The 24959-nt window shown below is 39.1% G+C and overlaps 1 protein-coding gene across 6 annotated transcripts; it reads left to right on the top strand.

Moving 5' to 3' along the window:
• The first annotated feature begins 8 nt into the window (after positions 1-8).
• Positions 9-23518, top strand: PRKRA (protein activator of interferon induced protein kinase EIF2AK2). 6 transcript variants are annotated; one of them, XM_040475513.1, is made up of 8 exons: positions 9-198; positions 750-919; positions 4238-4319; positions 6669-6747; positions 7806-7923; positions 9424-9518; positions 19022-19196; positions 22793-23518. In XM_040475513.1, the coding sequence occupies exons 1-8, from the start codon at positions 134-136 to the stop codon at positions 22948-22950; spliced, it is 942 nt and encodes a 313-aa protein (XP_040331447.1). In that variant the 5' UTR covers positions 9-133; the 3' UTR covers positions 22951-23518. The 6 variants fall into 6 exon arrangements, with proteins under 6 accessions (XP_040331447.1, XP_040331450.1, XP_040331452.1 ...); XM_040475516.1 differs by lacking the exon at positions 750-919 and having other exon boundaries at positions 89-198; positions 4238-4368; XM_040475518.1 differs by lacking the exon at positions 750-919 and having other exon boundaries at positions 170-198.
• The last annotated feature ends 1441 nt before the right edge of the window (positions 23519-24959 follow it).

Here is a 24959-nt window from a genome sequence, read left to right as displayed (position 1 = left end):
AGCCGGGAGGGAAGGGGGAGTCGGAGGAGGCGGCACCGCTGGAGCGCTCCTCTCGGGGACCGGCTGACCCGGGGAGCGAGGACGTCGCTCGGCACCGCTCTTCCGCCTGCCGCCAGACCGTCCTTTCTTCGCTATGTCCCAGAGCAGGCATCGGGCTGCGGCCCCGCCGCTGGAGCGGGAGGACAGCGGGACCTTCAGGTCAGCGCCCGAACGGTCGGGGCCGAGCCGGGCAGGGCCGGGAGTGGTGGGCACAAGAGGCGGGGCGGGAGAGCCCGCTTTCCAGCGGCATTCTGGGTAGAGCTCCCTCCCGGCGCTTTCGGCCGCGCGGCTGCGGGCGGACCCGCCGGCACTCGGCTCCGCCCTCCCGGCGGCGCGCGGGCCGGGGTCTGCGGCCTGGCCCCGCCCCGCTTGCGGTCTCGGTGCGCGCGCGGGGTGGGCGGAGATGGCCCGCGGCTGCCGCCCGGGAGGGGGTTTATGTGGGGTTGGTCCTGAGCGGTAACAGCACCCAAGACCCGAGCGAATCCTCCCCACCCGCTTTTAAGTTGTCTCCTTACAGCCCCTTTCACCCTGCCGGTTGCCCGCCGCAGCGGGGCTGGGAGACTGGTGCGCTTCGCCATCGCTGGTGCTGGCCGCAGGGGAGCTTCGGCGCCTCCTGCATCACTGTTGGTAGCAGTCAAATCTAGCCTCTGTATGCTTCTGCTTCCCTCTCCGCTTTGGCATGCAAGGCACACCTTTTCTGGTTTTTGCAGTTTGGGGAAGATGATTACAGCTAAGCCAGGGAAAACACCGATTCAAGTATTACACGAATACGGCATGAAGACCAAGAACATCCCGGTTTATGAATGTGAAAGATCCGATGTGCAAATACACGTACCCACTTTCACCTTCAGAGTAACCGTTGGTGACATAACCTGCACAGGTCTGTGTGCTCAGTTAACCCCGATGACCATGTGGGTTGGCCGGCAAGACTTGGTATTGCTTTTCAGTTCGGAAAAGTGCCCTTTTTAAACCAGGGACAGCTGTGAGGAGCAGGCTCTTGAAACTGAGACCTCTCATCTCAGGTCATGGGGACCTTCCAACTTCATCTGATTCTCTCCTTCATTTTCTCCTCTCCAGACACCAAGAGAAGCTTAGAAACATACCTTAGGATCCTCCTACGGTTCTTCCAAGAATTAGAAGCAGGAAAGGTTTTTGGAGCAACCATAGCTGGGTCAGTAGGTGCTGACAAGTTTCATAGTATCATAGATTATAGCAGATGCCAAGAGACCTGATCCCAAAATATTCTGAGCCTCTTCTCTTTGTCCATAGTGTCCATCTGGGACTTTAGGCCCCTTGTACCACACTTGATTCTGTATCCAAACAAAATGAGGAAGACAGAAGCCTCAAATACCTCATTTCATAGCACCTTCTAGTTCCTGACCCTGTACAGGTTTTAGTAAGATGTCATCTTTTTTTTTCAGTTTTTTTCATGTTTATTTTATTTTTGAGAAAGAGCACGAGCAGGGGAGAGGCAGAGAGAGAGAGGAAGACACAGAATCTGAAGTAGGCTCCAGGCTCCGAGATGTCAACACAGAGCCCGATGTGCCCCCAATGCAGGGCTCGAACCCAGGAACTATGAGATCACAACCTGAGCCAAAGTGGGAGGCTTAACTGACTGAGCCACCCAGGTGCCCCTCATCTCTCTTTTTATACATGAGGAAACGGATTCAGAGAGATTATCAGTAACATGCCCAAAGTCACATAGCAATGAAGTTTCAGAGTTCAGACTCCCCTTATTATGGTCTGTGAGCTTGAACAAATGATAACTGAAGTTGCCCATTTGTAAATGTAGGCATTCTATTTCTTATGTATATTTAATTGCAAACACAAAAAATATTGAATACTAAATTTGGAAGAATGCTAAGAAAACAATTCCACAAGAAGGCTGGAGTTGCACCATCTGGTAAACGAAAGGCATCATTTGCTTAGGTCCCTGAAAATCCGGAATCCACTATTTTCCTTGAAACTGCTTTAAGAAAATCTTGAGGCTTTTTTGTCTATATGAGACAGGTGGATTGTAAATGCCAGCTACAAGTTTACTCATTATGAACCATACAATCATCACATTACTCCTTTAGCAGATCTATTTTTAAATATTCAGCGAAAATTTAAGAAAAGAAATGGTCTTTTTCCCTTTAAGATTAACAGCCTATGGCAACCAACTATTCTGTGTAGGTCCCCTACTCTCCCCACACTGCCCTGTCTTCCTATGCAAGTTTATGTGCCTCCACAGCTTCAAATACTATCTAAAGGTTGATAATTCTGAAATCCGTCTTCAACCCAGCCCCAGTTACAGAACAGTCGTCCAACCTGTGCTTGCTGGGCATCTTCACTTGGATGGCCCAGACTGAATCCATCTCTTTTCCCTTAGATCTATTCCACCTCTATTCCCTAGATCAGTAAAGGCACCACCATCACCCATTCGCTCATAGTAGAGTGTTGGGTTTCATTTTCTTGACTCCTTCCCATCCCTCTGCCTCTTGGCCACTCTTCCACTAAGTCTTAATTCCTAAGCGTCTCTGGTACCTGCCTCCTTCCCTTTTGTTTTCATTGCTGGTGTCTCGGCCGCTGTCTTCGCGCACTTGGGCCACAGCTGCTATCTCACAGTTGCTCTCTCAGCTTCCAGTCTCAGGCTGTCCATTCCTCAAAAGACACTGGCATTCAAATCTTTTTGTGTCCTTCTTGCTGTTAAAATCCATTCGGTGGTTTGCCCATCATCCTCTGGATAGATACAGGTTTCTTAATAGGACTTAACAGCCTTGCTTCTCAAAATGTGTGATCAGCAGCAACATTAGTATCACCTGGGCACTTGAAGCAACTGCTCTAGAATATCAGGCCCCATGCCAGACCTGCTGGATCAGAGTCTGCATTTTAACAAAATTCCCAGGCAATTACTAGGGACATTAAAGTTTGAGAAGCACAGATTTCGGAGACTGTTCTTTGATCTCCCTTCCTCCCCTCCAACTCTGTAGCCTTTCATCTCAAAACTCATCTCCTTAAGCATTCACCTACCAACTGATTGGAGCTCTTGAGAACACCATGCTCTGTGTCGCCTCTGAACCTTTGCAGGTGTTCTTTTCTCTGCCTAGAATACTCTTCCTAACCCCCAACTTTCTTCACATTACTAGCTTTTACTAATCTTTTATGTCCTCATTGAGTTCTCTCTTCCTGCATGAAAACTTTCTGAATCCTTCCCAAGTAGAGGAGCTACCCCTTTTGTGTGCTTCCCCTCCAGCCTGCACTTAGGCTTGTTGTAACACATACGACTGTATTTCAGATTCGTATTTACAGGCGAAATCCCATACTGGGCTGTGTGCTCTTTGAGGGCAGGGATTCTGTTTCATATTCCACCGTATCCCTCATAACTATGTTAGTAGATAAAGGCATATGGGTTGTATGTCCTCAGACATTTGAGAGTCACAGTTGAAATTCATTCCATATCCCTTTTCTTTCTTCCACAGTGAAGAAATGGACATCAGCACTTTGGTACCACTTTTGAAGGGTTCTCAACACCTAGTTTGAACTCAGAAGGAAATTAGTTGGATTTACTATTTAGCAGGTGTGATTTCTTACTGAGATTAGGCTTCAATTTCAGTGATTAGTCAGGCCTACCCCCTGCCACCCCATTGACTACTAAGAGATACAGATTATATCAAAGACACATAACATAAATTCTCATCTTACCTGTATAAACCTTCTCCCACTGTACCCAACATGTATCTAGGACTGCTTAGCCAGTCAGGGCTTTAATCCAGTATAGGATGGATGATAAGAATAAAATTGTGTACATTTTGCTGTCAAATAGGGTTGATATAAGTAGCTCTGCTCCTTTGAAGAAAACTTCTTGCTACAGAAGAATTTCCTCTCTCTCTAGGAATAAGGAAAAGTAAAATACTAAGTTGTATTTTTCATAAAGTGTGGCATGGCCTGCTTCATTACCATTTTATGTAATAAACATATACAGATTTTTTTAATATAGGGATTCATAAAGTTAAATAGGTAAAATGTTTAAAATCATGGGTTTTTCATATATTAATTTCATATGGTGAATATTTTGTTACAGTATGTAGTATGTTTTTATTACCTGCGTGTATATATACAAAAACTGTACTGACTTTGTTTTGCATTATGCAAACAGCTATGCAAGCCTCATATTTTCACAGCATATAAAAACATTTTTTTCTTAACCTTAATTCAGGTGAAGGTACAAGTAAGAAGCTGGCGAAACATAGAGCTGCAGAGGCTGCCATAAACATTTTGAAAGCCAATGCAAGTATTTGGTGAGCTAAATTTCTTTGTATTCTGCAGCTCAAAAATATCATGGCTGAGGTAAGATTAAAATTTTGAACATGGTCACAAAAGCAACAAAGTCAACAGCTGTTAGTATTTAGCTCTAAAATTCTATTTCCTTGTGAAAACCTGTCACCATTAAAGACAACTTTATCCTTAAGAAATTCACTCCACCAATTAACTGTTAAATGAAAGGTCTCGTGAACTAGGCGTTTTCCCCCCTCACTGGGATGCGACAATACAAAACCCCAGTTTTTCTGGCAAGTATCTTACTGTATTAAGACTTTAATAACTTCTGTACTACAGAAAACAAGGAATGAAGTGGAAAAAGATCAGTGGAAAATACTCTTAGGAATTCTAATTTAGAAGGAGACAAAGAGATTTCCTTTTATTATGGAATGTATAACAAATACAAGAAGATGTTAAGGGGGATGTTAATTCTTGACATGATTTTTCCAAAATGAATTTGTGTTATCACTTCAGGTGCTTTTGGAGAGTATTGGTCCCGGAGCATCTCATGTATCATTGGATGATGTCCTTTGGTTTCTGATGGACATGTCCTGGGGCATGCTGAGCCTTCAGATTCTCTTTACGTGCACTCAGTTATTCTTGGGGTTAAGTCTGGTTTATCTGCTCATAGTTGACAGCAGAGTCCCATGGGAATTTAGGATGAGTTTTTCTCCAGCCTCAAAACTTTTGCTTTAGCACGTACTTAGGTCCTCATGCAGTGCTCCTCCCATTTCTAAGCTCTTCCAAACCATTTGAGTAGTTTAGAATGAAGCATTGACAAACTTCAGATCTCACAAAATGATTCTTGATTCTTTGGGGTCGTATGTTATAGTTGGTTTATGCTGGCTTTCTAGACATGCCAAGTGGCATGGCAGTATTGGATTCTCCCCTCGCTGGTGGTGACCATGCTATTTCTGTGCAGTCCAAAGGTCACCCCAAAGTGTTGAGTACATTTGTAGAAACGAGTGTACGTAGTGTCCTTTCTGCACGTGAGCACTTCGCTTTGTCAGCAAAAAAGGCTAACAAACTTTACTATATATTTGTGCTTCTTTTTTTTTCAACGTTTTTTTTTGTTTTTTGTTTTTTGTTTTTTTTATTTTTGGGACAGAAAGAGACAGAGCATGAACGGGGGAGGGGCAGAGAGAGAGGGAGACACAGAATCGGAAGCAGGCTCCAGGCTCCGAGCCATCAGCCCAGAGCCTGACGCGGGGCTCGAACTCACGGACCGCGAGATCGTGACCTGGCTGAAGTCGGACGCTTAACCGACTGCGCCACCCAGGCGCCCCTATATTTGTGCTTCTTGACAGATAAGATGGGAATTACTAAGCTGCAATCAGGGCTAAAGTGGCCTGATTTAATACAGAGACTTTCTCACTTCTCCATCACAATTATTTGGGTAGCTTCGGTGTGCAGCATTGTAAGTGGATACTCATATCCCATCAGCCTATGTAAAGCTTGAAGTTCTGGCAGGTGGAAAGGAAACTTGAAGAAGCGCCAATAACTGAACCTTTTTTGTCACCAAAGAAGTGACTCTTCAGCCTTGTAGGTGATAGTAACCTTGAATGCAGCTTTATTCAGTGTTACACACTCATCCCCCAACTAACTAGTAAATTTAAACTAGTTAGAAGAGATTGTTCTCTTTTTCCCTGATTACAGTCCCCACGTGCTGGAACCAGATTCATGCAGGCCATCTATTTTATGCAGGATATATGTAAGTCTTAGAAGGATCATTCTAGCATAGAGCAGATGATATATCAGACAAATGTTTCTTCCATAATTATATGAGGGGAAAAAACAACTTTATGACCTGTATCATTCACCTTACCAGGCTAAATTGCCTAATTGTTAGTCTTCCCTTTTTGTGGCTGTAACATTAGTATGCTTTATTTAAATACATTTTTATTGAACACATAATATACAAAGCACTACAAGGCTTATGAAGGTAAGTAATCCGTAGGCCCTACCATCAAGGATTTGACAGTCTGAACACGGGAGAGGTGTGGTGAGGGATGGACAAATTACATGTATTTGTAAGAGTATAATTTATGGTCATATAATTTGCCTAAGAAAGGGTCAACCCAAATGTCAACAGTTCTAAGGAGGGAGAGATTATGTTTCATTGGAGTAACAGGATAGGTTTCTTAGTGGAAGTGGCATTTGAGATATAGCTCGGATAATAGATAAATCATGTTCTCATTCAGGTGGGAAAGAAAGCATTCCATGAAGAAGCAAGAGCAAAGGCATAGAGGATTAAATAGGAAATGCTTGTCATTTATTTAATAGTTTGGGGAAAAGTATTTTGTTTTATAACACTTTAAAAAAATGTTTAGCTTTGCAGTTCCTGACCCCTTAATGCCCGACCCTTCTAAGCAACCAAAGAACCAGCTTAATCCTATTGGTTCATTACAGGTACGTTGCACAGTTTTTCCTTACTTAACATGTTGTCTGTTGAAGAAAGATGTCATGTATTGATGATATCACAAGGGCTGAAATAAGGAATAAATATTTTAGAGATAAGATGGTATGATATTTTGCTTTCCCAGTTGTGATCATTAGATATTACAGCACTAACTTGAAATTATTTTCCTATTTATTTACGTTTTGGATTTTCTTCCATATACAGTATCTGCCTTTGGTTTGTGGAATTCTCATTTGAGATCAACAGGACCTCAGTGCACATGGGTAGAGTGTTTTATACTTTAAGAATATTTCTTGCCACTCTTGTGACAAACCTCTTTCTACTTCTGTTTAGAACAGAAGACTTTATAAAGAACCCAAATCGGGTAGCCTAACCCAAGAAAGGGGAAGTAGTTTATTTGCTTATTCTATAAAACAAACAAACAAACAAAAAACCTCAGCTTTGAATTTCTGCATGCGGAATATCCTTCTTGCAGATTATCCATGTGCTCTGTTGGACAGCTCCCCTCCCTATTACCCAGCCAGTCCTTTGGTCCCTTTCTTGCTGTCTGAGTTTTTCCATAGTGTTCTCCCCTGATCTTTCCTCAGCTTTGTCCAAGTCTGTCTGTTTGCCGCCTCTGCTCATCTTGCTGTTGTTGCAATGCAGTAGTTAGCTAGCTGTGGGCAGGAAGTCTATAACTAGGAAAGAGAGGCATTAGGAACTGAATGACAGTGAGACCTGTAGATGTCCTCACTGATGTTCCCCGAGAGGGCAATAGTAGCTCCTCTTTCTCTATGAGCTCTTTGATATTGGCTCTCTATGGCTTAATGGAAGAACACCATTCCTATCCTAGCGGTAAACTGCTTCAGTTTTAGTATTGTGGGCTTGCAAGATATAAAATGCTGGAGTATTTACGGGGAATGTAGGGTCTTCCCCCATTTTTTCATTGCAGAATATCATTATTCCTTTCAAACTTAGAAATGGGATCAAAATCATGAAAGAATATCGTTTATGTGATTAGGCCATTGCATAGAAAAATTACTACTAAAGCCGCATCTCCACTTTCTAGGAATTGGCTATTCATCATGGCTGGAGACTTCCTGAATATACCCTTTCCCAAGAGGGAGGACCTGCTCACAAGAGAGAATATACCACAATTTGCAGGCTCGAGTCATTTATGGAAACTGGTAGTTACTTCTTTTTACTCTCTTAAAACTGAAGACATTTGAAATATTTTTACATGATGAATGACTATAGAAATTTCTGTTGTGATTTCCTTTCAAATATTTCTGTGGGGAAAAATTGATACACTCCTGTTCTGCTGTCTCTTTCTGCAATTGAACTTAAGTTAAATATTTGGCTTAAGAATTCTTATACTTCAGGGGCGCCTGGGTGGCTCAGTCGGTTAAGCGTCCGATCATGATCAGCTCAGGTCATGATCTCGCAGTTTGTGAGTTCGAGCCCCGTGCTGGGCTCTGTGCTGACAGCTCAGAGCCTGGAGCCTGCTTCAGATTCTCTGTCTCCCTCTCTCTCTCTGCCCCTCCCCTGCTCACACTCTGTCTCTCTCTCCTTCAAAAATAAATAAACACTTAAAAAAAAATTTTTTTAAAGAATTCTTATACTTATTAATTTGATATTTTTCAGAATCATGGAAAATCATGTAATGGAAACTAGCAAATAATTGACCCTTTACACAGTCTGCACTGATGTGTTAATGACTTAAAAATCATTTTAGAAAAAAGCAATAGTGAACCTCTTGGGAGTTTCAACAACTATTGTAGAAGATTGGAGGACTAGAAGAAGATCACATTTGAAGACAAGATGATTAATAAGAGGCTAGGTGGCAAAAACTAGCGTGAGATAAAAATAAAGTAGAAATCATCCTTTTGAATGCTAGCAACTTCCATGTTGTAAAGGCCAGAAACTACAAGGAAAAAGTCTCTTAATAGAGCACTAGTGAGGGTTCCTATTTTCACTTCTGCAGCCTGTTTTTATCATTCTTAAAATGGCATGAAATGAAATTTTACCTTGGCTAGATAGTAGTTTCAAATAGTTATCAACTGTTTGCCCTTGAGAGGCAGTGTGGACCAATGCAGAAAGCACTGAACCAGAAGTGGGAACTTCAGCTCCCATGCTTGATGCAGTCCTTGGTGTGCAAAGGTAGGCCTATCACGAATCCGTCTGGGCCTCACGTTTTAAATCTATAAAATAACAAGATGGAAGTAAATGATACTTATGATGTCTTTCAACTGCAGTTATCTTCCCTAAGCCCTTTTTATTCATGTTAAAAAAATTCCACACAGTTGTCAGTGTATAGAAGGTTACAAGCAAGAAGTCGGCATCAAGAGATAAGAGTTACAATTCAAATGTACCTTGATAAATGTGAATGTTTGGTCACAGTTAAACCAAATGGGATTCATTGAAGCTAGGCATAGGGAAATAGAGCTGTTCCAAACACAAAGTATAACTATTAAAGATAGTTAAAGTTTATTAAAGATAAACTGCCAAAGAAGTGCCTTCAGAAATGTAAGAATTAACAGTTGTATGAGGTACAACAAGCAAAGATGGCAGGTCAGCAAAAGAATAGTGTATAAAAATCATCAAAAACAATATTTTATACATCTGATTATTCTCTGTGGACATTAATTTCTTTCCTAAACCTACTTTTTTTTTTTTTAATTATTTAGGAAAGGGGGCATCAAAAAAACAAGCCAAGAGAAACGCTGCTGAGAAGTTTCTTGCCAAATTCAGTAATATTTCTCCGGAGAACCACATTTCTTTAGTGAGTAATGATCAAGATACGTATGATGTCAATGTGATTAAGTAGCTCTTACTGTAGGAAACTTCCCTAGATTCCTTCTTGTATAGACACCTCAGAGTTGCAATTTTGAAAAATCTCCTTACTGTTCAGTTCTACACCACCCCAGTTTTAGTTGTCACGGGGTGACTAGGTAAGAGGGCTTGGGAGACACAAATTCAAAATCATATGATGGATTCTAAAATGATAGGCCAGTAGTGCCATTTTTGCCTTCAAATTAACAATGCATTCCCATGCCTTTGTTCATGCATTCATTTATCCATTCAGCAAACATTTAGTGAGCTCATACTGTGTGCCAAACTTTGTGTCAAGTGCTGTGCATACTGTGAATAAGACAGTTTCTGCCCCTAGGGAATTTGTAGCCTACTGAAAGAGAAAAGACCCCAACAAACTGGTCCATAGAGAGGGTGCTTGGGAACGTAGGAGGAGGATCCAGCCAAGACCAGGGGTTTCAGGAAGACTTCTTGCAGGAAGTAATATCTAAGTCAAGACCTTAGGATGAGAACAGGAGAAAAGAAACCCAAAAAGGGGGAAAAAAAAAAAAAAAAAGCACGTACAGACACCTAGGAGTAATACATTATATGCCATCCGGGAACTCTACATAATTTGGTGTGGATAGAGCATAAATTTGGAGGAGGGTGTCTCAAACAGTCAGGCCAGAGAGGCAAAGAGGGATTAAATCTGGAAGGGACTATTATAGTAAAGAGATTAAATTCTATCCTGAGGGCAGAGCAAAATCATTAGGAATTTTAATCTGGGAAGGACAGGATTAGAAGTGGAATCACCGGCTGCACTGTGGTGAGTGACTAAGTCTTAGAGACGTGCTAGAATATTGTTACAGAAAACGAATGAGAAATGATGGTGGCCTCTACCACACTGGTGGCAGTTGAAATGGTCAGTGTGTAAAAATTATTTCAAAAACCGAAGTGAATGGGGCATGGTAACTGATTGGATGTGGGGAGTAAGGAAAACGAGGAAAATAAACATTTTTAGATTGGCAACTGAGTAGATGATGGCACCATTTAATAATATGGGGAACACAGAAGATGAGTGGGATTTAACGGGGAGAAGATAGTAAGTTAAATGCAGAATGTATTGAATCTGAAATGTTTGTAGAATATGTTAAGTAAAGATAGTAGGCAGCTGGGCAAACAAATGTAAAGCTTAAGAGGTTAGGCTACACGTGACATATTACTTGCGATTCTGATATTTAGAGATAGATACATCTTGTGGTACATTCATTATCTGTGTATTTATGAGGTAGGGAATGAGAAGTGAAGATTATAGCAGTGCCAAGTTTATGATAAAATAAGGGCTCATTCTTAGAGAAAAAAAGTCAAAGACATACACATTAATATGATTCTGGTTTTACCTTTTTAATAGAAAAACATAAAACATTGCATCCACTTCTTTTAAAATTGGATCAGAGATGACACCAGAATCACAAAGCACAGATTGGTTTATAGGTGAATTCTGTTAAATCTTCAAGGAAGAGGTAATTTCCAATGCTATTTAAACTCTTCCAGGCAATACGTCTATAACATAGGGGAAGCTTCTAAATTTATTTTCCAAAAACAACAATAACACTAACACCAAAACCTGACAATAGCAAATCCTGGTGGAAAAAAATTATGGATTAATCTCCCTTATAGTGAAAAACCTTAGTAATATATTCAGTGGAACAATAAAAGAATAATATACCATAGAGAGGTTGGGTTTATTTCAGGAATGCAAGGATATTTCAAGGTTAGTAAATCTGTTACTATACTTAATCACATTAATGGGTCAGAGAAAAACAATCTTCCCAATGGGTGCCAAAAAGATATTTGACAATCATTGATAAACACTATTAACATATCCCTATTGTGATTCAAAATATATACCTCAAAAAAAAATCAAAATCATAGTTATATATTTACTTATTACATCCCTTCCCATTAATTTCATAAATATGACAATGATATCCACTAATGGCATTTTTTAAACCTTGTTATAGAGGTACCAATCGATATAATTAGACAAGAGAAAACAATAAGAGGTTGAAAATCAAAAAAAGATATAAATGATCATTAACTGCAAATAATATGATTGTGTTCCTATAAAATCTGCTAGAATAAGAGAATTTATCAAGGTAATTGATCATAAAATTAATATATAAAATCAATAGCTTTTCATATTATTTACAGTTATGAAAGTAACCACCACAATAATTAAAGAGGATACTTAAAAATTGCTTCTGGAAAGGGGACCAAAGGTAGGGATAGAGCAAAGCTCAGGATTATTGCTTTTATAATTCTGTACTATTTGACTTTTTGTTGTGTGTGTGTATTACTTAACAAAAGTTATGGAGCTTGGTAACATTGATCATTTTATAGTAAAATAGAAATCTTTTTTGAAGTGTACTTGAAAAAAATCAACAGTTTATAGATATTAAGAGGTAGAATAAAAGAGATCTTATTTTCAACAATAGAAAAGAGGATAATGTGCCAGGGAATGAACGTAAAATGAAATGTGCAGGACCCATGTGAAAAAAACTTTAAAACTTTACTGAAGGATTTAACAGAAATTGAATATATGTAAAGCTGTTTCTTTATTAACAATAGGAAGACTCAATATTGTTAATATAGTACTTAAGAAGGTAATGTAGTCTCAAAATCTACTGGAATTTGGGGCACCTGGGTGGCTCAGTTGGTTAAGCATCTGACTCTTGATTTGGGCTGAGGTCATGATCTCCCTGTTGATAAGATCAAGCCATCAGGGTCTGGGTTGACAGCATTGAGCCTTCTTGGGATTCTCTGTCTCTCCCTCTTTCTCTGCCCCTCCCCTGCTCATTCTCCTCTGTCTCTCAACATAAATAAACTTTAAAAACCAAACAAACAAGCAAACAAAAAATCTACTGGAATTCACTTTGGATCTCAATACAGCTTTACTGCATTTATCTGGAAAAATGAACTCTCAAGAATAGCCAAGAAAACTGAAAAGAAAGAGTGCCGAAGGTGGGGTTATACCTTACCAGATATACTGTAAATCTATAGTGATAAAACACGTACCAGTACAGGAATAGACAAAGGATAAAATAGAGAACCCAAGTATAGACCATAATCATATAGGAGTATAGGATATGGTAACAGTGAGATTTCAAATCAATGGGCAAGAGGATGGATTATTCAATAAATAATGTAGAAGTAACTTAACAGCCACATTTGCAGGGAGGAAGGGAGAGGAAGCTGTATATACCTGTGTATGTGTGACATATTTAGGTTGCTTCTTTATTCCTTATATCTAAATAAATTTCAGATGGATCAAAATGTGAACATAAGAATTGACAGGCTCTGTGCTGACAGCTCAGAGCTGGAGCCTGCTTTGGATTCTGTATCTCCCTCTCTCTCTGCCCCTCTGCTGCTCGCACTCTCTCTCTCAAAACTAAACATTAAAAAAAAAGTATAACCATGGGGTGCCTGTGTGGCTCAGTCGGTTAAGTGTCCGACTTTGGCTCAGGTCATGATCTCACGGTTCATGGGTTCGGGCCCCGCATCGGGCTCTGTGCTGACAGCTCGGACCCTGAGGCCTGCTTCTGATTCTGTGTCTCCATCTCTCTCTGCTCCTCCCCTGCTCATGCTGTCTCTCTCTGTCTCTCAAAACTAAATAAATGTGTAAAAAAAAAAATTAAAAAAAAACAAAAAAAGTGTGACCATAAGAATTGAAACCAAGTATGAGAAAACTTGGAAGAGCTTTCCTTTTTAAAATTCTTAGCATAGGGAAAAACATTTTAGTATAACTTATAAGCTATAAAGTAGTAGAAGATTTATAAATTTGACTACACAAAACCTATTATATGGCAGTAAAATCTGTAAATAAAACTAAGAATAAGAAAGAAGAAATTATTTGGAACACTGATCTATAAATGGACTGTTTTCTGTACCACATAAAAAGCTCTTACACATCAATAAAAAAGATAACCCTGTAGAAGAAATACAAATGGTTAAAAAAAAAATGATCAGCTTCATTCATGGACATTAAACTAGATAACAATTTTCACCTTTTAGATTGATGAAACCTACAAAGTTCGATAGCACCTGCTGTTGGCGAGGGTATCCGAAAACAAGCACCCTCCAAGAATGTTGATGGAGGTATAAATTGGTTTAGAAATCAGTCTGGAAGTACTTATCAAAATTAAAAGCATACATGTTCTGTGACTCAGTTCTACTTCTAGAAATTATCCTACAGGTAAAGACATCCAAGTGCAAAAGAGTTTTATTGTAACATTGTTAGTAAAAGCAAGAAATCAGAAATAACCTAAAACCCATAATTGAAGACTGGTAAGATAAATATAGTGCATATATGTGCATTGACATGAGAAAAATGAACAAGATGTAGAAGAGTAAGCTATCATTTTTGTTTGAAAAGAAGACTGTGTGTGCTTGAATTTAGAACAGTTATAGAAGGATATTGAAGAAATGTTTCAACATTAAGTACCTCTGGGGAGGGCAACATAAGTTTCCTGGGTAGAGATAGTAAGCAAAAGAGACTATTTTTCATTATATATTTGTTCCTATTGCAATTACTATATCAAAGAATGATACTTTTTAAAAACCAAATTTTAAATTTCCAACTAAGGAATATGAAATTCTATTTAAAGATCCTGAATAGCCAAAATAATGTTGAAAAAGAAAACCAAAGCTAGATGCATCACAGTCCCAGACTTCATGTTGTTTTAGAAAGCTATAATCATCAAGATAGTATATTAATGGCATGATAACAGACCTACTGATCCATGGAACAGAATAGAGAACCCAGAAATGGACCCACAAATGTATGGCCAATTAATCTGCAACAAAGCAGGAAAGAATATCCAATGGAAAAAAGACAAGTCTCTTCAAATAGGGTCAGGAAAATTGGACAGCAACATGCAGAAGAATGAAGCTGGACTATGTTCTTATACCAAACACAAAAACAAACTCAAAATGGATGAAAGACCTACAGGATACCATCAAAATCCTAGAGAAAACAGGCAGCAACCTCTTCAACCTTGGCCACAGCAACTTCTTACTAGACATGTCCCTGGAGGCAAAGGAAACAAAAGCAAAAATGAACTATTGGGATCTCATCAACATAAAAAGCTTCTGCACAGTGAAGGAAACAACAAAACTAAAAGGCAGCCTATGGAATGGGAGAAGATTTTTGCAAACAACAAATCAGATAAAGGGTTAGTATCCAAAATCTATAAAGAACTTATCAAACTCAACACCCAAAAAACTAATAATCCAGTGAAGAAATGGGCAGAAGACATGAATAGACACGTTTCTAAACAAGACATCCAGATGGCCAACAGACACATGAAAAGATGTTCAACATCACTCATCACCAGGGAAATACAAATCAAAACCACATTGAGATACCACCTCACACCAGTTAGAGTGGCTAAAATTAACAACTCAGGCAACAACAGATGTTGGCAAGGATGTGGAGAAAGGGAAACACTTTTGCACTGCTGGTGGGAATACAATCTGGTGCAGCTGCTCTGGAAAACAGTGTGGAAGTTCTTCAAAAAAGGAAAAGTAGAACTACCCTATGACCCAGCAATTGCACTACTAGGTATTTAGCCAAAGGATACAAAAATGCTGATTCGAAAGGGCACGTGTAGCCCAATGTTTATGGCAGCATTATCAGCAATAGCCAAACTATGGAAAGGGCCCAAATGTCCATTGACTGATGAATGGATAAAGAAGATGTGTGTGTGTGTGTACACAATTACAAAATTCAAAAAGAATGAAGTCTCGCCAGTTGCAATATGGATGGAACTAGAATGTGTTAATACTAAGCAAAATATGTCAGAAAAAGACAACTATCCTATTTTTTCACTCGTGGAATTTGAGAAACAATAAGTGAACATAGGGGAAGGGAAGGAAAAATATAAAGAGAGGAAGAACAGGGCGCCTGGGTGGCGCAGTCGGTTAAGTGTCCGACTTCAGCCAGGTCACGATCTCGCGGTCCGTGAGTTCGAGCCCCACGTCAGGCTCTGGGCTGATGGCTCGGAGCCTGGAGCCTGTTTCCGGTTCTGTGTCTCCCTCTCTCTCTGCCCCTTCCCCGTTCATGCTCTGTCTCTCTCTGTCCCAAAAATAAATAAACGTTGAAAAAAAAATTTTTTTTAAAGAGAGGAAGAAGGCAAACCATAAGAGACAAAGTACACAGGGTTGCTGGAGAGGATATGGGTTGAGTGATAGGCTAAATGGGTGAGGACTATTAAGGAGGGTACTTGTTAGGATGAGTACTGGGTAGTATATGTAAATGATGAATCACTAAATTCTCCTGAAACCAGTACTACACTATGTATTAACTAGAATTTAAATAAAAACTTAAAATAATTACAATTTTATTAGTTAAAAAAAAAAACCTCTATTTAATAAATTTTGTAGATTATTCAGTTCTATATACTGGGCATCCCTGTGATCTTTTTGAAAATTCTTTAACCTCTGTCAGGCTCACTAATAATTAAGACTAAGATTTTCTGTCCTGCAACTGTGCTGAATTCATGTATCAGTTCTAGCAGCTTTTTGGTGGAGTCTTTCAAGTTTTCCACATAGAGTATCATGTCATCTGCGAAAAGTGAAAGTTTGACTTCTTCTTTGCCAATTTGGATGCCTTTTATTTCGTTTTGTTGTCTGGTTGCTGAAGCTAGGACTTCTAACACTATGTTAAACAACACTGGTGAGAGTGGACATCCCCATCATGTTCCTGATCTCAGGGGGAAAGCTCTCAGTTTTTCCCCATTAAGGATGATATTAGCTATGGGCTTTTCATGTATGGCTTTTATGTTAAGGTATGTTCCTTCTATCCCAACTTTCTTGAGGGTTGCATTTCTATACACCACTAATGAAGCAACAGAAAGAGAAATCAAGAAATCGATCCCATTTACCATTGCACCAAGAACCATAAAATACCTAGGAATAAACCTAACCAAAGATGTAAAAGATCTCTATGCTGAAAACAATAGAAAACTTATGAAGGAAATTGAAGAGGACACAAAGAAGTGGAAAAATATTCCATGCTCATGGATTAGAAGAACAAATATTGTTAAAATGTCAATACTACCCAAAGCAATCTACACATTCAATGCAATCCCAATCAAAATAGCATCAGCATTCTTCTCAAAGCTAGAATAAACAATCCTAAAATTTGTACAGAACCACAAAAGACCCTGAATAGCTAAAGTAATGTTGAAAAGAAAACAAGTGGGAGGCATCACAATCCCAGACTTTAGCCTCTACTACAAAGTTGTAATCATCAAGACAGTATGGTAGTGGCACAAAAACAGACACATAGACCAGTGGAATAGAATAGAGAACCCAGAATTGGACCCACGAATGTATGGCCAACTAATCCTAGACAAAGCAAGAAAGAGTGTCCAATGGAAAAAAGACAGTCTCTTTAGCAAATGGTGCTCAGAGAACTGGACAGCAACATGCAGAAGAATGAAACTGGGCCACATTCTTACACCATACACAAAAATAAACTCAAAATGGGTGAAAGACCTAAACATGAGACAGGAAACCATCAAAACCCTAGAGAATAAAATAGGCAACAACCTCTTTGACCTCAGCTGCAGCAATTTCTTGCTCAACACATCTCCAAAGGCAAGGGAATTAAAAGCAAAAATGAACTATTGGGACCTCATCAACATAAAAAAACTTCTGCACAGTGAAGGGAACAATCAACAAAGCTAGAAGGCAACCAACAGAATGGGAAAAGATATTTGCAAATGACATATTGGATAAAGGGTTAGTATCCAAAATCTATAAAGAACTTATCAAACTCAACACCCAAAAAACTAATAATCCAGTGAAGAAATGGGCAGAAGATGTGGATAGACACTTTTCCAAAGAAGACATCCAGATGGCCAACCGACACATGAAAAGATGCTCAACATCACTCATCATCAGGGAAATACCAATCAAAACTACACTGAGATACCACCTCACACCAGTCAGAGTGGCTAAAATTAACAACTCAGGCAACAACAGATGTTGGTGAGGATGTGGAGAAATGGGAACCCTCTTGCACTGTTGGTGGGAATGCAAACTGGGGCAGCTGCTCTGGAAAACAGAGTGGAGGTTTCTCAAAAAATTAAAAGTAGAACTACCCTATGACCCAGCAATGGCACTACTAGGAATTTATCCAAAGCATACAGGAGTGCTGATTCGAAAGGGCACATGTACCCCAATGTTTATAGCAGTGCTTTCAACAATAGCCAAATTATGGAAAGAGCCTAAATGTCTAACTGATGAAATGATAAGGTGTGATTATATATACAATGGAATACTACTTGGCAATAAAAAAGAATGAAATCCTGCCATTTGCAGCAACATGGATGGAACTGGAAGATATTATGGTAAGGGAAATAGAGAAAGATACATGTTTTCACTCATATGGAACTTGAGAAACAACGGAAGGCCATGGGGAAAGGGAAGGAGAAAAAAAATAGTTATAAACAGAGAGGAAGGGAGGCAAACCATAAGAGACTCTTAAATACAGAGAATAAACTGAGGGTTGATGGGGGGGATAGGAGAGAGGGGGAAATGGGTGATGGGCATTGAGGAAGGCACTTGTTAGGATGAGCACTGGGTGTTGTATGTAAACAGTGAATCCCAGGAATCTACCCCCAAAACCAAGAGCACACTGTATACACTGTATGTTAGCCAACTTGACAAGTTATATTAATAAAATTTTAAAAATAAATAAGACTAAGAATAGCTTACCCTACTTTGTTTTTGGCGTACGATATGAAAGCAATTTGAGAAAAATAAATGAACATGGTAGAAAGGGAAGGATATAAGGGAGAATAAAGAAAAGGGGAAAAAAGAAAACAAAAACCATAAACTCAGTTGGGATCTGGGAAAAGTCTGATAAGAACTTTTAGACGTCCTTCCTTTCATTTGAATGACTTGTTCTTCTCAAACCTAACTTGCACATCACACCTTTTCTACAGTTTGTTTTCTGCTCTACAGCTGTTAGTTACAGTGATTGGTTGGTATTTAATACAGGAAATCATGAAGATAAGAACATTGGTTTTTATTTTAATTTGTAAATTGCTCCATTAGGCAGATTCAGTTATTTGCAGGTTGGTTTATACTGCTCTTAAATTTCTTAAGACATCTTCTTTTTAACATACATCTTAATGTGGCCATCAGAAAATTTGGCTGAGAGACCTTTGTCCTACACAAAAGTATTTTTAAATACTTCCAGTATATTATTGTATGTGTTCCTTTCTTCTGTAACATTGTGGTATTTGTTAAGAGTGTCCTTGTTGGTGTTGTCTACTTTAAATGGGAAGTTTAACCAAATGGTATCCTTTTAAACACGCTCTCTGGTAGAGAGCATTAAATGTGCCTAATAAATACTTTTAATTATATCATAGCATTAGAGCTCAGTCAGAGTTAAAAGTCTTAATTTTCATCTCTGTTTTTCAGACAAATGTAGTAGGACATTCTTTAGGATGTACTTGGCATTCCTTGAGGAATTCTCCTGGTGAAAAGATCAACTTACTGAAAAGAAGCCTCCTCAGTATTCCAAATACAGATTACATCCAGCTGCTTAGTGAAATCGCCAAGGAACAAGGTTTTAATATAACATATTTGGATATAGGTATGATTTTTTTCCTTAGCTTACCTCAAAACCTGTTTCTTTTTAAAATGTATTTGAAAAACAAAACCTGTGTTATAATTTATTTCATTGACCAGGGATTACAAATATAATATATATATATATATGTGTGTGTGTGTATATATACACACACACACACACACTTATAAATACATTTTTATTTATAATAAATACATATCTTATACATATATATAATTAGAATAGTAATATTTATCATTGATCTGTCCTATTCTTATAAATAATGCTAATAGCTATCATCTATACAGTTGTAATAATAAAAACAGTAGCTCATATTTATAGTTTTATTATAGGCCAGGCACCGTTGTGGGGATATTACATATTTCAACTTAACTGAATTCTCAAACTAATCCTGTGAAATAGGTGTATTATTTTTACATGTAAGGAAAGAAAGTAAGGCACAGGAGAGGTTCGGAAACTTGCCTGAGATGACAGCTAGTTAGTGGTAGAGTCAGATTAGGGGAGGAGTCCCCTAGACACAGATACAGTCTGGCCCCCAGACACAGATACAGTGTCTATTAAACTAGCCCTGATGGAGAGCTTGACAAATAAAAAGGCACCCACATTTCTAGAATAAGTACCAAGGTTGTGGGGGCCAGACCCCTTCTCTCCACTTTGTCGCCATATGCCCATTCAAGGAGATCAGTGGGGACAAGTACTTTATAACTCTGTTCCATCCCAGCTATTCTAGATTTCCTTGAGCTCTTAATCACTTAGATAGACAAACGTGGACAAATTACATAGAAAGTCAGTTTGGATTTTAATTAGCTTTATAAAGCCAGCCTGTGTTTGTGGCCTGTGTGCATGTGCCTTTGGTGTCTTGACTTAACGTGTAATATGTGAAGAATTTGATATCCCTTATAGCATCCCCAGTGGGCTATGGGGACCTAGCTTGAAGGAGCTGTTAGCTGTGGTGTTTAGGTGCTTAAAGAACTTCTGATTGTCTGCTACTTCCCGAGTGCAGTATCTTAATATACTGAAAATGATGCAGAACCTGGGAATTTAGTACGGACACATTGTCAGAAAAGATGGCTGATGGGAGACGATTCATTCAATAAATATGTTGCAGGGAGTATGGCCGGAGTCACAAAAGATGAGTCCACAAACAAAGTGCAGTTAAGTGAAGGTCCTCATACTTGAGTCAGAATGAAGACCCCCCAGAATGAAGCTTCTTTTTATTAGGATAATTGCTAAAGACTACGTGCATAAAGTCAGCTAAGCAAGTGTGTTAATCAATCTAATGGCTTAGCTTTTCAAGGTTGAATTTTGAGTTAATTGGTTTCTACAACACTAGGAAGGGTCAGGTGTGAAGGAGGATCCGCCCTGGACAATGTTAATGGCTCTAGGCATTCCTTACGCAGCAGCAGCAGTGGTCAGCTATGTAAACATGTCCTAAGGCCTTGTACCTTCTCAAGCCCTTCCCTTTTGAAGTCTTTTCCTTTGATGCTTCTCTCCTGCATCTCCCACAAACATTTGTAAGTATCTACACTTTGTTGAGTGTTTAAGATACAGAGATGAATAAGCCGTGTTATGAATAGGACTATGGATGGTTTTGAATCTGGGAAAAGAAGGAAACTTAAGATGGCCTTTGAGATTATGAATTAATGATGCCTTTAAAACGAATCTTACCAATTTTAAGAACTAAGTAGTTCTTGTAAATATAGAACAGCAATCTAAAAACCACAGCTAATTTGGCCTTTTTTTTTTTTAATTCGGTTTATTTGTTTGAGAGAGAGACAGAAAGCAAGCTGGGGAGGGGCAGAGAGAGAGAGATAGGGAGACACCGAATCCGAAACAGGCTTTAGGCTCCGAGCTGTCAGCACAGAGCCTGACACAGGGCTCAAACTCATGAACTATGAGATCATGACCTGAGCTGAAATTGGACACTCAACCAACTGAGCCACCCAGGTGCCCCTAATTTGGCCTAACGTCCATGCAGTTACCTTCCAAAAAACCTAAATGTTCTCCAAAAAAGATATGCAAAAGGCCAACAAGCATACAAAAAGATCTCACTATTATTAGTCATCAGGGAAATGCAAATCAAAGCCACAGTGAGGTACTAATTCAGACCCACTGGGATGATGACTATGATGAAGAAAATAGAAGATAACAAATGTTGACAAAGATGTAGAGAAATTGTAGCATTCCTCACTGCTGGTGGGAATGGAAAATGGTTGAGCTGCAGTGGAAAACGGGAGTTTTGCTGCTCTTCGAATGAGTTACCATATGACCTAGCAATCCTGCTAGGTATATACCCAAAAGAATTGTAAACTGGTATTCGAACAAATACTTGTACACACATGTTCATAGTAGTACTTTTCACAGTAGCCAAAAGGTGGAAACAGCCCAAATGTCCATAAGCAGATGAATGGATAAATCAGTCATGGGATATACATGCAATTATTATTATTCAGCCATGAAAAGAAGTGAAGTTCTGCTACATGCTACAACATGGATGAACCTCGAAAACATACTAAGTGAAAGAAGCCAGACACAAAAGGGTCATGTTGTATGATACCGTTTATATCAAATATCCAGGGTAGGTTAATCCAAGATGGTTGCCAGGAGCTTCAGGGGAGGGGAAACAGGGAGCAACTGCTTGATGTATCTGGTGTTTCTTCTGGGGGAAATGAAATGTTGTGAATGTTGTGTAACTAGTGAGAGGTGGTGGTTGCACAACATCGTGAACATACTAAATGCTACTGAATAGTTCACTTTAAAATGGTTAACATTATGTTATGTGAATTTTACCTCAATTTAAAAGAAAACAAAAGAGTCTCAACGCCAGCACTAGAAAGCCTCTTCACACATGAAGTCATTCCACTGTATCTGGATGTTTCCTGTTATATGGACTCTAGCTGAAATAGCGTATAATCATGACCACTTTTAACAAATTGTAACTCACCTGTTTCTACCTCTTTCCCTTGTGTCATCTAACCGTCTTTAGTGACAGTGATTGATCCATTGATGAGAAGAACATTTGTTTCCTGAGTTTGGGTATTTTTAAAACACCCTAACCCATATGCAGTATGGAACTAGACTATCTGCATAGATGTATAACAAAAGAACATTGAAGGCAAGAGAGAAGTCTTGCTCTGAACCCTGTATTTCCTGGTTCAGATGTCTACTGAAAGTAACTCTAGACTTCATAGGGAAGAAGACAATCTCTCTAGTTCTCTAGCAAATGGTTTTTTCCTCTCTAAAAAAGTCACTGTGGTTCAGTTTGCAAACACTGTTCAACTAGACACATTAGAATTGCCTTGGGAGCTCTTAAGAGGAAATGCAAGAATCTGGCTACTCCAACCCCTAGTCCTGTGTGTCTGATTGAGCCTGCATTTCTTTTGAGCTCCGTCAGGTGATTATGAAGCCCAGTTGTGTTTGAGAGCTACTAGAGTCAGTTGTGTTTTGGTGTCTGTTTGTATAAGGATGATAAAGATGTGGAGGAAGCAGAGTCCTATACCATAGGTCTATAAAGGAAGACAATAGTAAAAACTTGCTTTCACAGAGAATCTGCTTTCTATCCACTTGGTCTTAACTGTGCGGTTTGAATGTCATTGCAGAAGAGCTGAGTGCCAATGGACAGTATCAGTGTCTCGCTGAACTATCCACCAGTCCCATCACAGTCTGTCATGGCTCCGGGATCTCCTGTGGCAATGCCCAGAGTGACGCAGCTCACAATGCTTTACAGTATTTAAAGATAATAGCAGAAAGAAAGTAAGCCTGAAGCAACTTTGAAACCCCCCGTAGCACATAAGAAGTCCCCCTTTCACCCCTTCCCAAGTAAAATGTTTACTATGTTTGAGTTTGTGTGTCATTTCTAAATCTCTTCATAGAGTCCATCAACATCAACACCCCAGATTTAATTATCTCCTGGTAGTTATTAAGCTCTTTTTAATGGCTTCAACTTTGTATTGGTATATTGTATTTATAAACTTTGTACCATAGGCAGAGTGTAGCACCCATTTTACAATGCCATGTACATAGAAGGAAGAAATTGCATGTTTGTTGTTGATGACCATGATGAAGATGATGAAGACTAAAACTACTGCTAGCAACAGTCTTTCTTACTGGTGCTTAACCTCTTCTTTGCGCAAGGCTTTGTAAAGGGAATTCGAAGGAAGCCCCTTAGAACTACAAGCGTTGAGGAGCGCACTATCAGGCCTCTGTTGAATGTGAGTGTTGAATTTCAGGGAACATGATTGGTCTGCTGTTCATTTGAATCCATGTAATAAAAAGCTGTTGTTATAACAGATTCCGTTCGTTTTATTAAAGTGTTACTGACCTGACTTTGGCCCCTTCTTTTTAGCCATTCTTGTGAGTGACATAATGTGGATATTCTGTTATTTAAGTATCTCTAGTGTACTTCTGAAGATCAAAGTTGAGGAAAAAACCTATGGCCTGAGCAAAAATTTACAAATGTATACGTGATGAATCACTTCCATATTTTCTCTAAGCAACTGCAAGTTGGTCTTTTTCCTCAACATAACTGTTTGTAGATGAGTTAGCAGTTGAAAAAGCATTAGTAAGATTACCAAAAAAACCCAAAAACTTAAAATTGAATTATAACTCAATTCCATTGCAAGAATGTTTCAAACAAAGCAATGAATGATTGGAAGGTTAAGAGAGAAGCTTCATGAGCAAATTTTAATTTTGCCTTTTATGTTTCCATATATCATCATCTAACACCTCAAGCGGTCCATCTGCCAGCACCAGTGGATAGTGCTCCTTTTGTAGATTAGATGGAAGTCTCAGGCCTGTTTTCAGAGCTCAGGGAAAGCTTCAGAGCAAGAGAGCGCTGAATGATAAAGGTAGGTTTTGACAATCTCAAGTGATAATCTAGCAGGAAGTATGTAACAAGTATTTTCTGTCTGGGAAAAAATCAGACCTAAGTGGAATCCTTTGAGAAGAACAAAACAATAAAGGAAAACCAATGCATGTAACTTATTTAAAACTGTAAAGAACACTTTCATATTATAGCTATACATATCAGTTAAACCATGGAATTCTAAGGATCTGTTCTTGATGAAGTTAAGGAATACACAGTCTAGAAACAAATTTAGGCATAAACAGGGACTTGTGGGTCATTAAGTTTAGACTACTTTAGGTTTTTATGAATGCTCTGGAATATAGAAGGGGCACAATGAACTTTAGAGATGACAGACTTCTGCACAGCAAAATGCTGACTTTGAAGAGGGTAAGTTGAGGAAAGATTTCATAAGGCATTGGAAAAAGAAAAGATCCTGGGGGGGCGGTGTGGTGGAGAGGAGGACGGGAAGGACTATAATTTGGTTCTAAATAGTACTGATGAAATGATGAGGTCTGAGTATAAGGTGCCCAGAAATCCTACTCCTCCTGCTGACTGTTTGCTGCTTTCTGGATCTGGAGGAAGCATGTGTTTTTAAAGATACTGTTCAAATGTCCCCTCTGTTGGGACTTGCTAGGGAGTGAGCTGCACCATCAGGTGATCTTTAATAACATTTTCACCATTTTCTTAAGGCTCTTAACCCATATAATCAGTTTTACCTGTTAACCACATTAGGTGAATTTCCCAATAGGCTTTGAGCAGGCAACAATGCCATAGCCTCAGTTCTAACAAGGCATCAGTTCTAACACATGATAGGCATCAAGTGATGAATAGAAGAGTGACGAAGGTAGCAATAGCCCAATATGATAATATGAGTTTAATAAATTATGAACACCAATGTGCCCAGCACTAAAACAGGCTTC

Source organism: Herpailurus yagouaroundi, unplaced genomic scaffold, assembly GCF_014898765.1.
Source record: "Herpailurus yagouaroundi ecotype Mexico unplaced genomic scaffold, PumYag 140, whole genome shotgun sequence".
NCBI lineage: Eukaryota > Metazoa > Chordata > Mammalia > Carnivora > Felidae > Herpailurus > Herpailurus yagouaroundi.
This window is presented reverse-complemented; position numbering and strand designations above follow the sequence as displayed.

Coding starts and splice junctions, on each gene's coding strand:
- PRKRA (XM_040475513.1), top strand. CDS start 134: ATGTCCCAGAGCAGGCATCGGGCTGCGGCCCCGCCGCTGGAGCGGGAG. Junction 199..749: donor GAGGACAGCGGGACCTTCAG/GTCAGCGCCCGA, acceptor TGGTTTTTGCAG/TTTGGGGAAGATGATTACAG. Junction 920..4,237: donor TGGTGACATAACCTGCACAG/GTCTGTGTGCTC, acceptor ACCTTAATTCAG/GTGAAGGTACAAGTAAGAAG.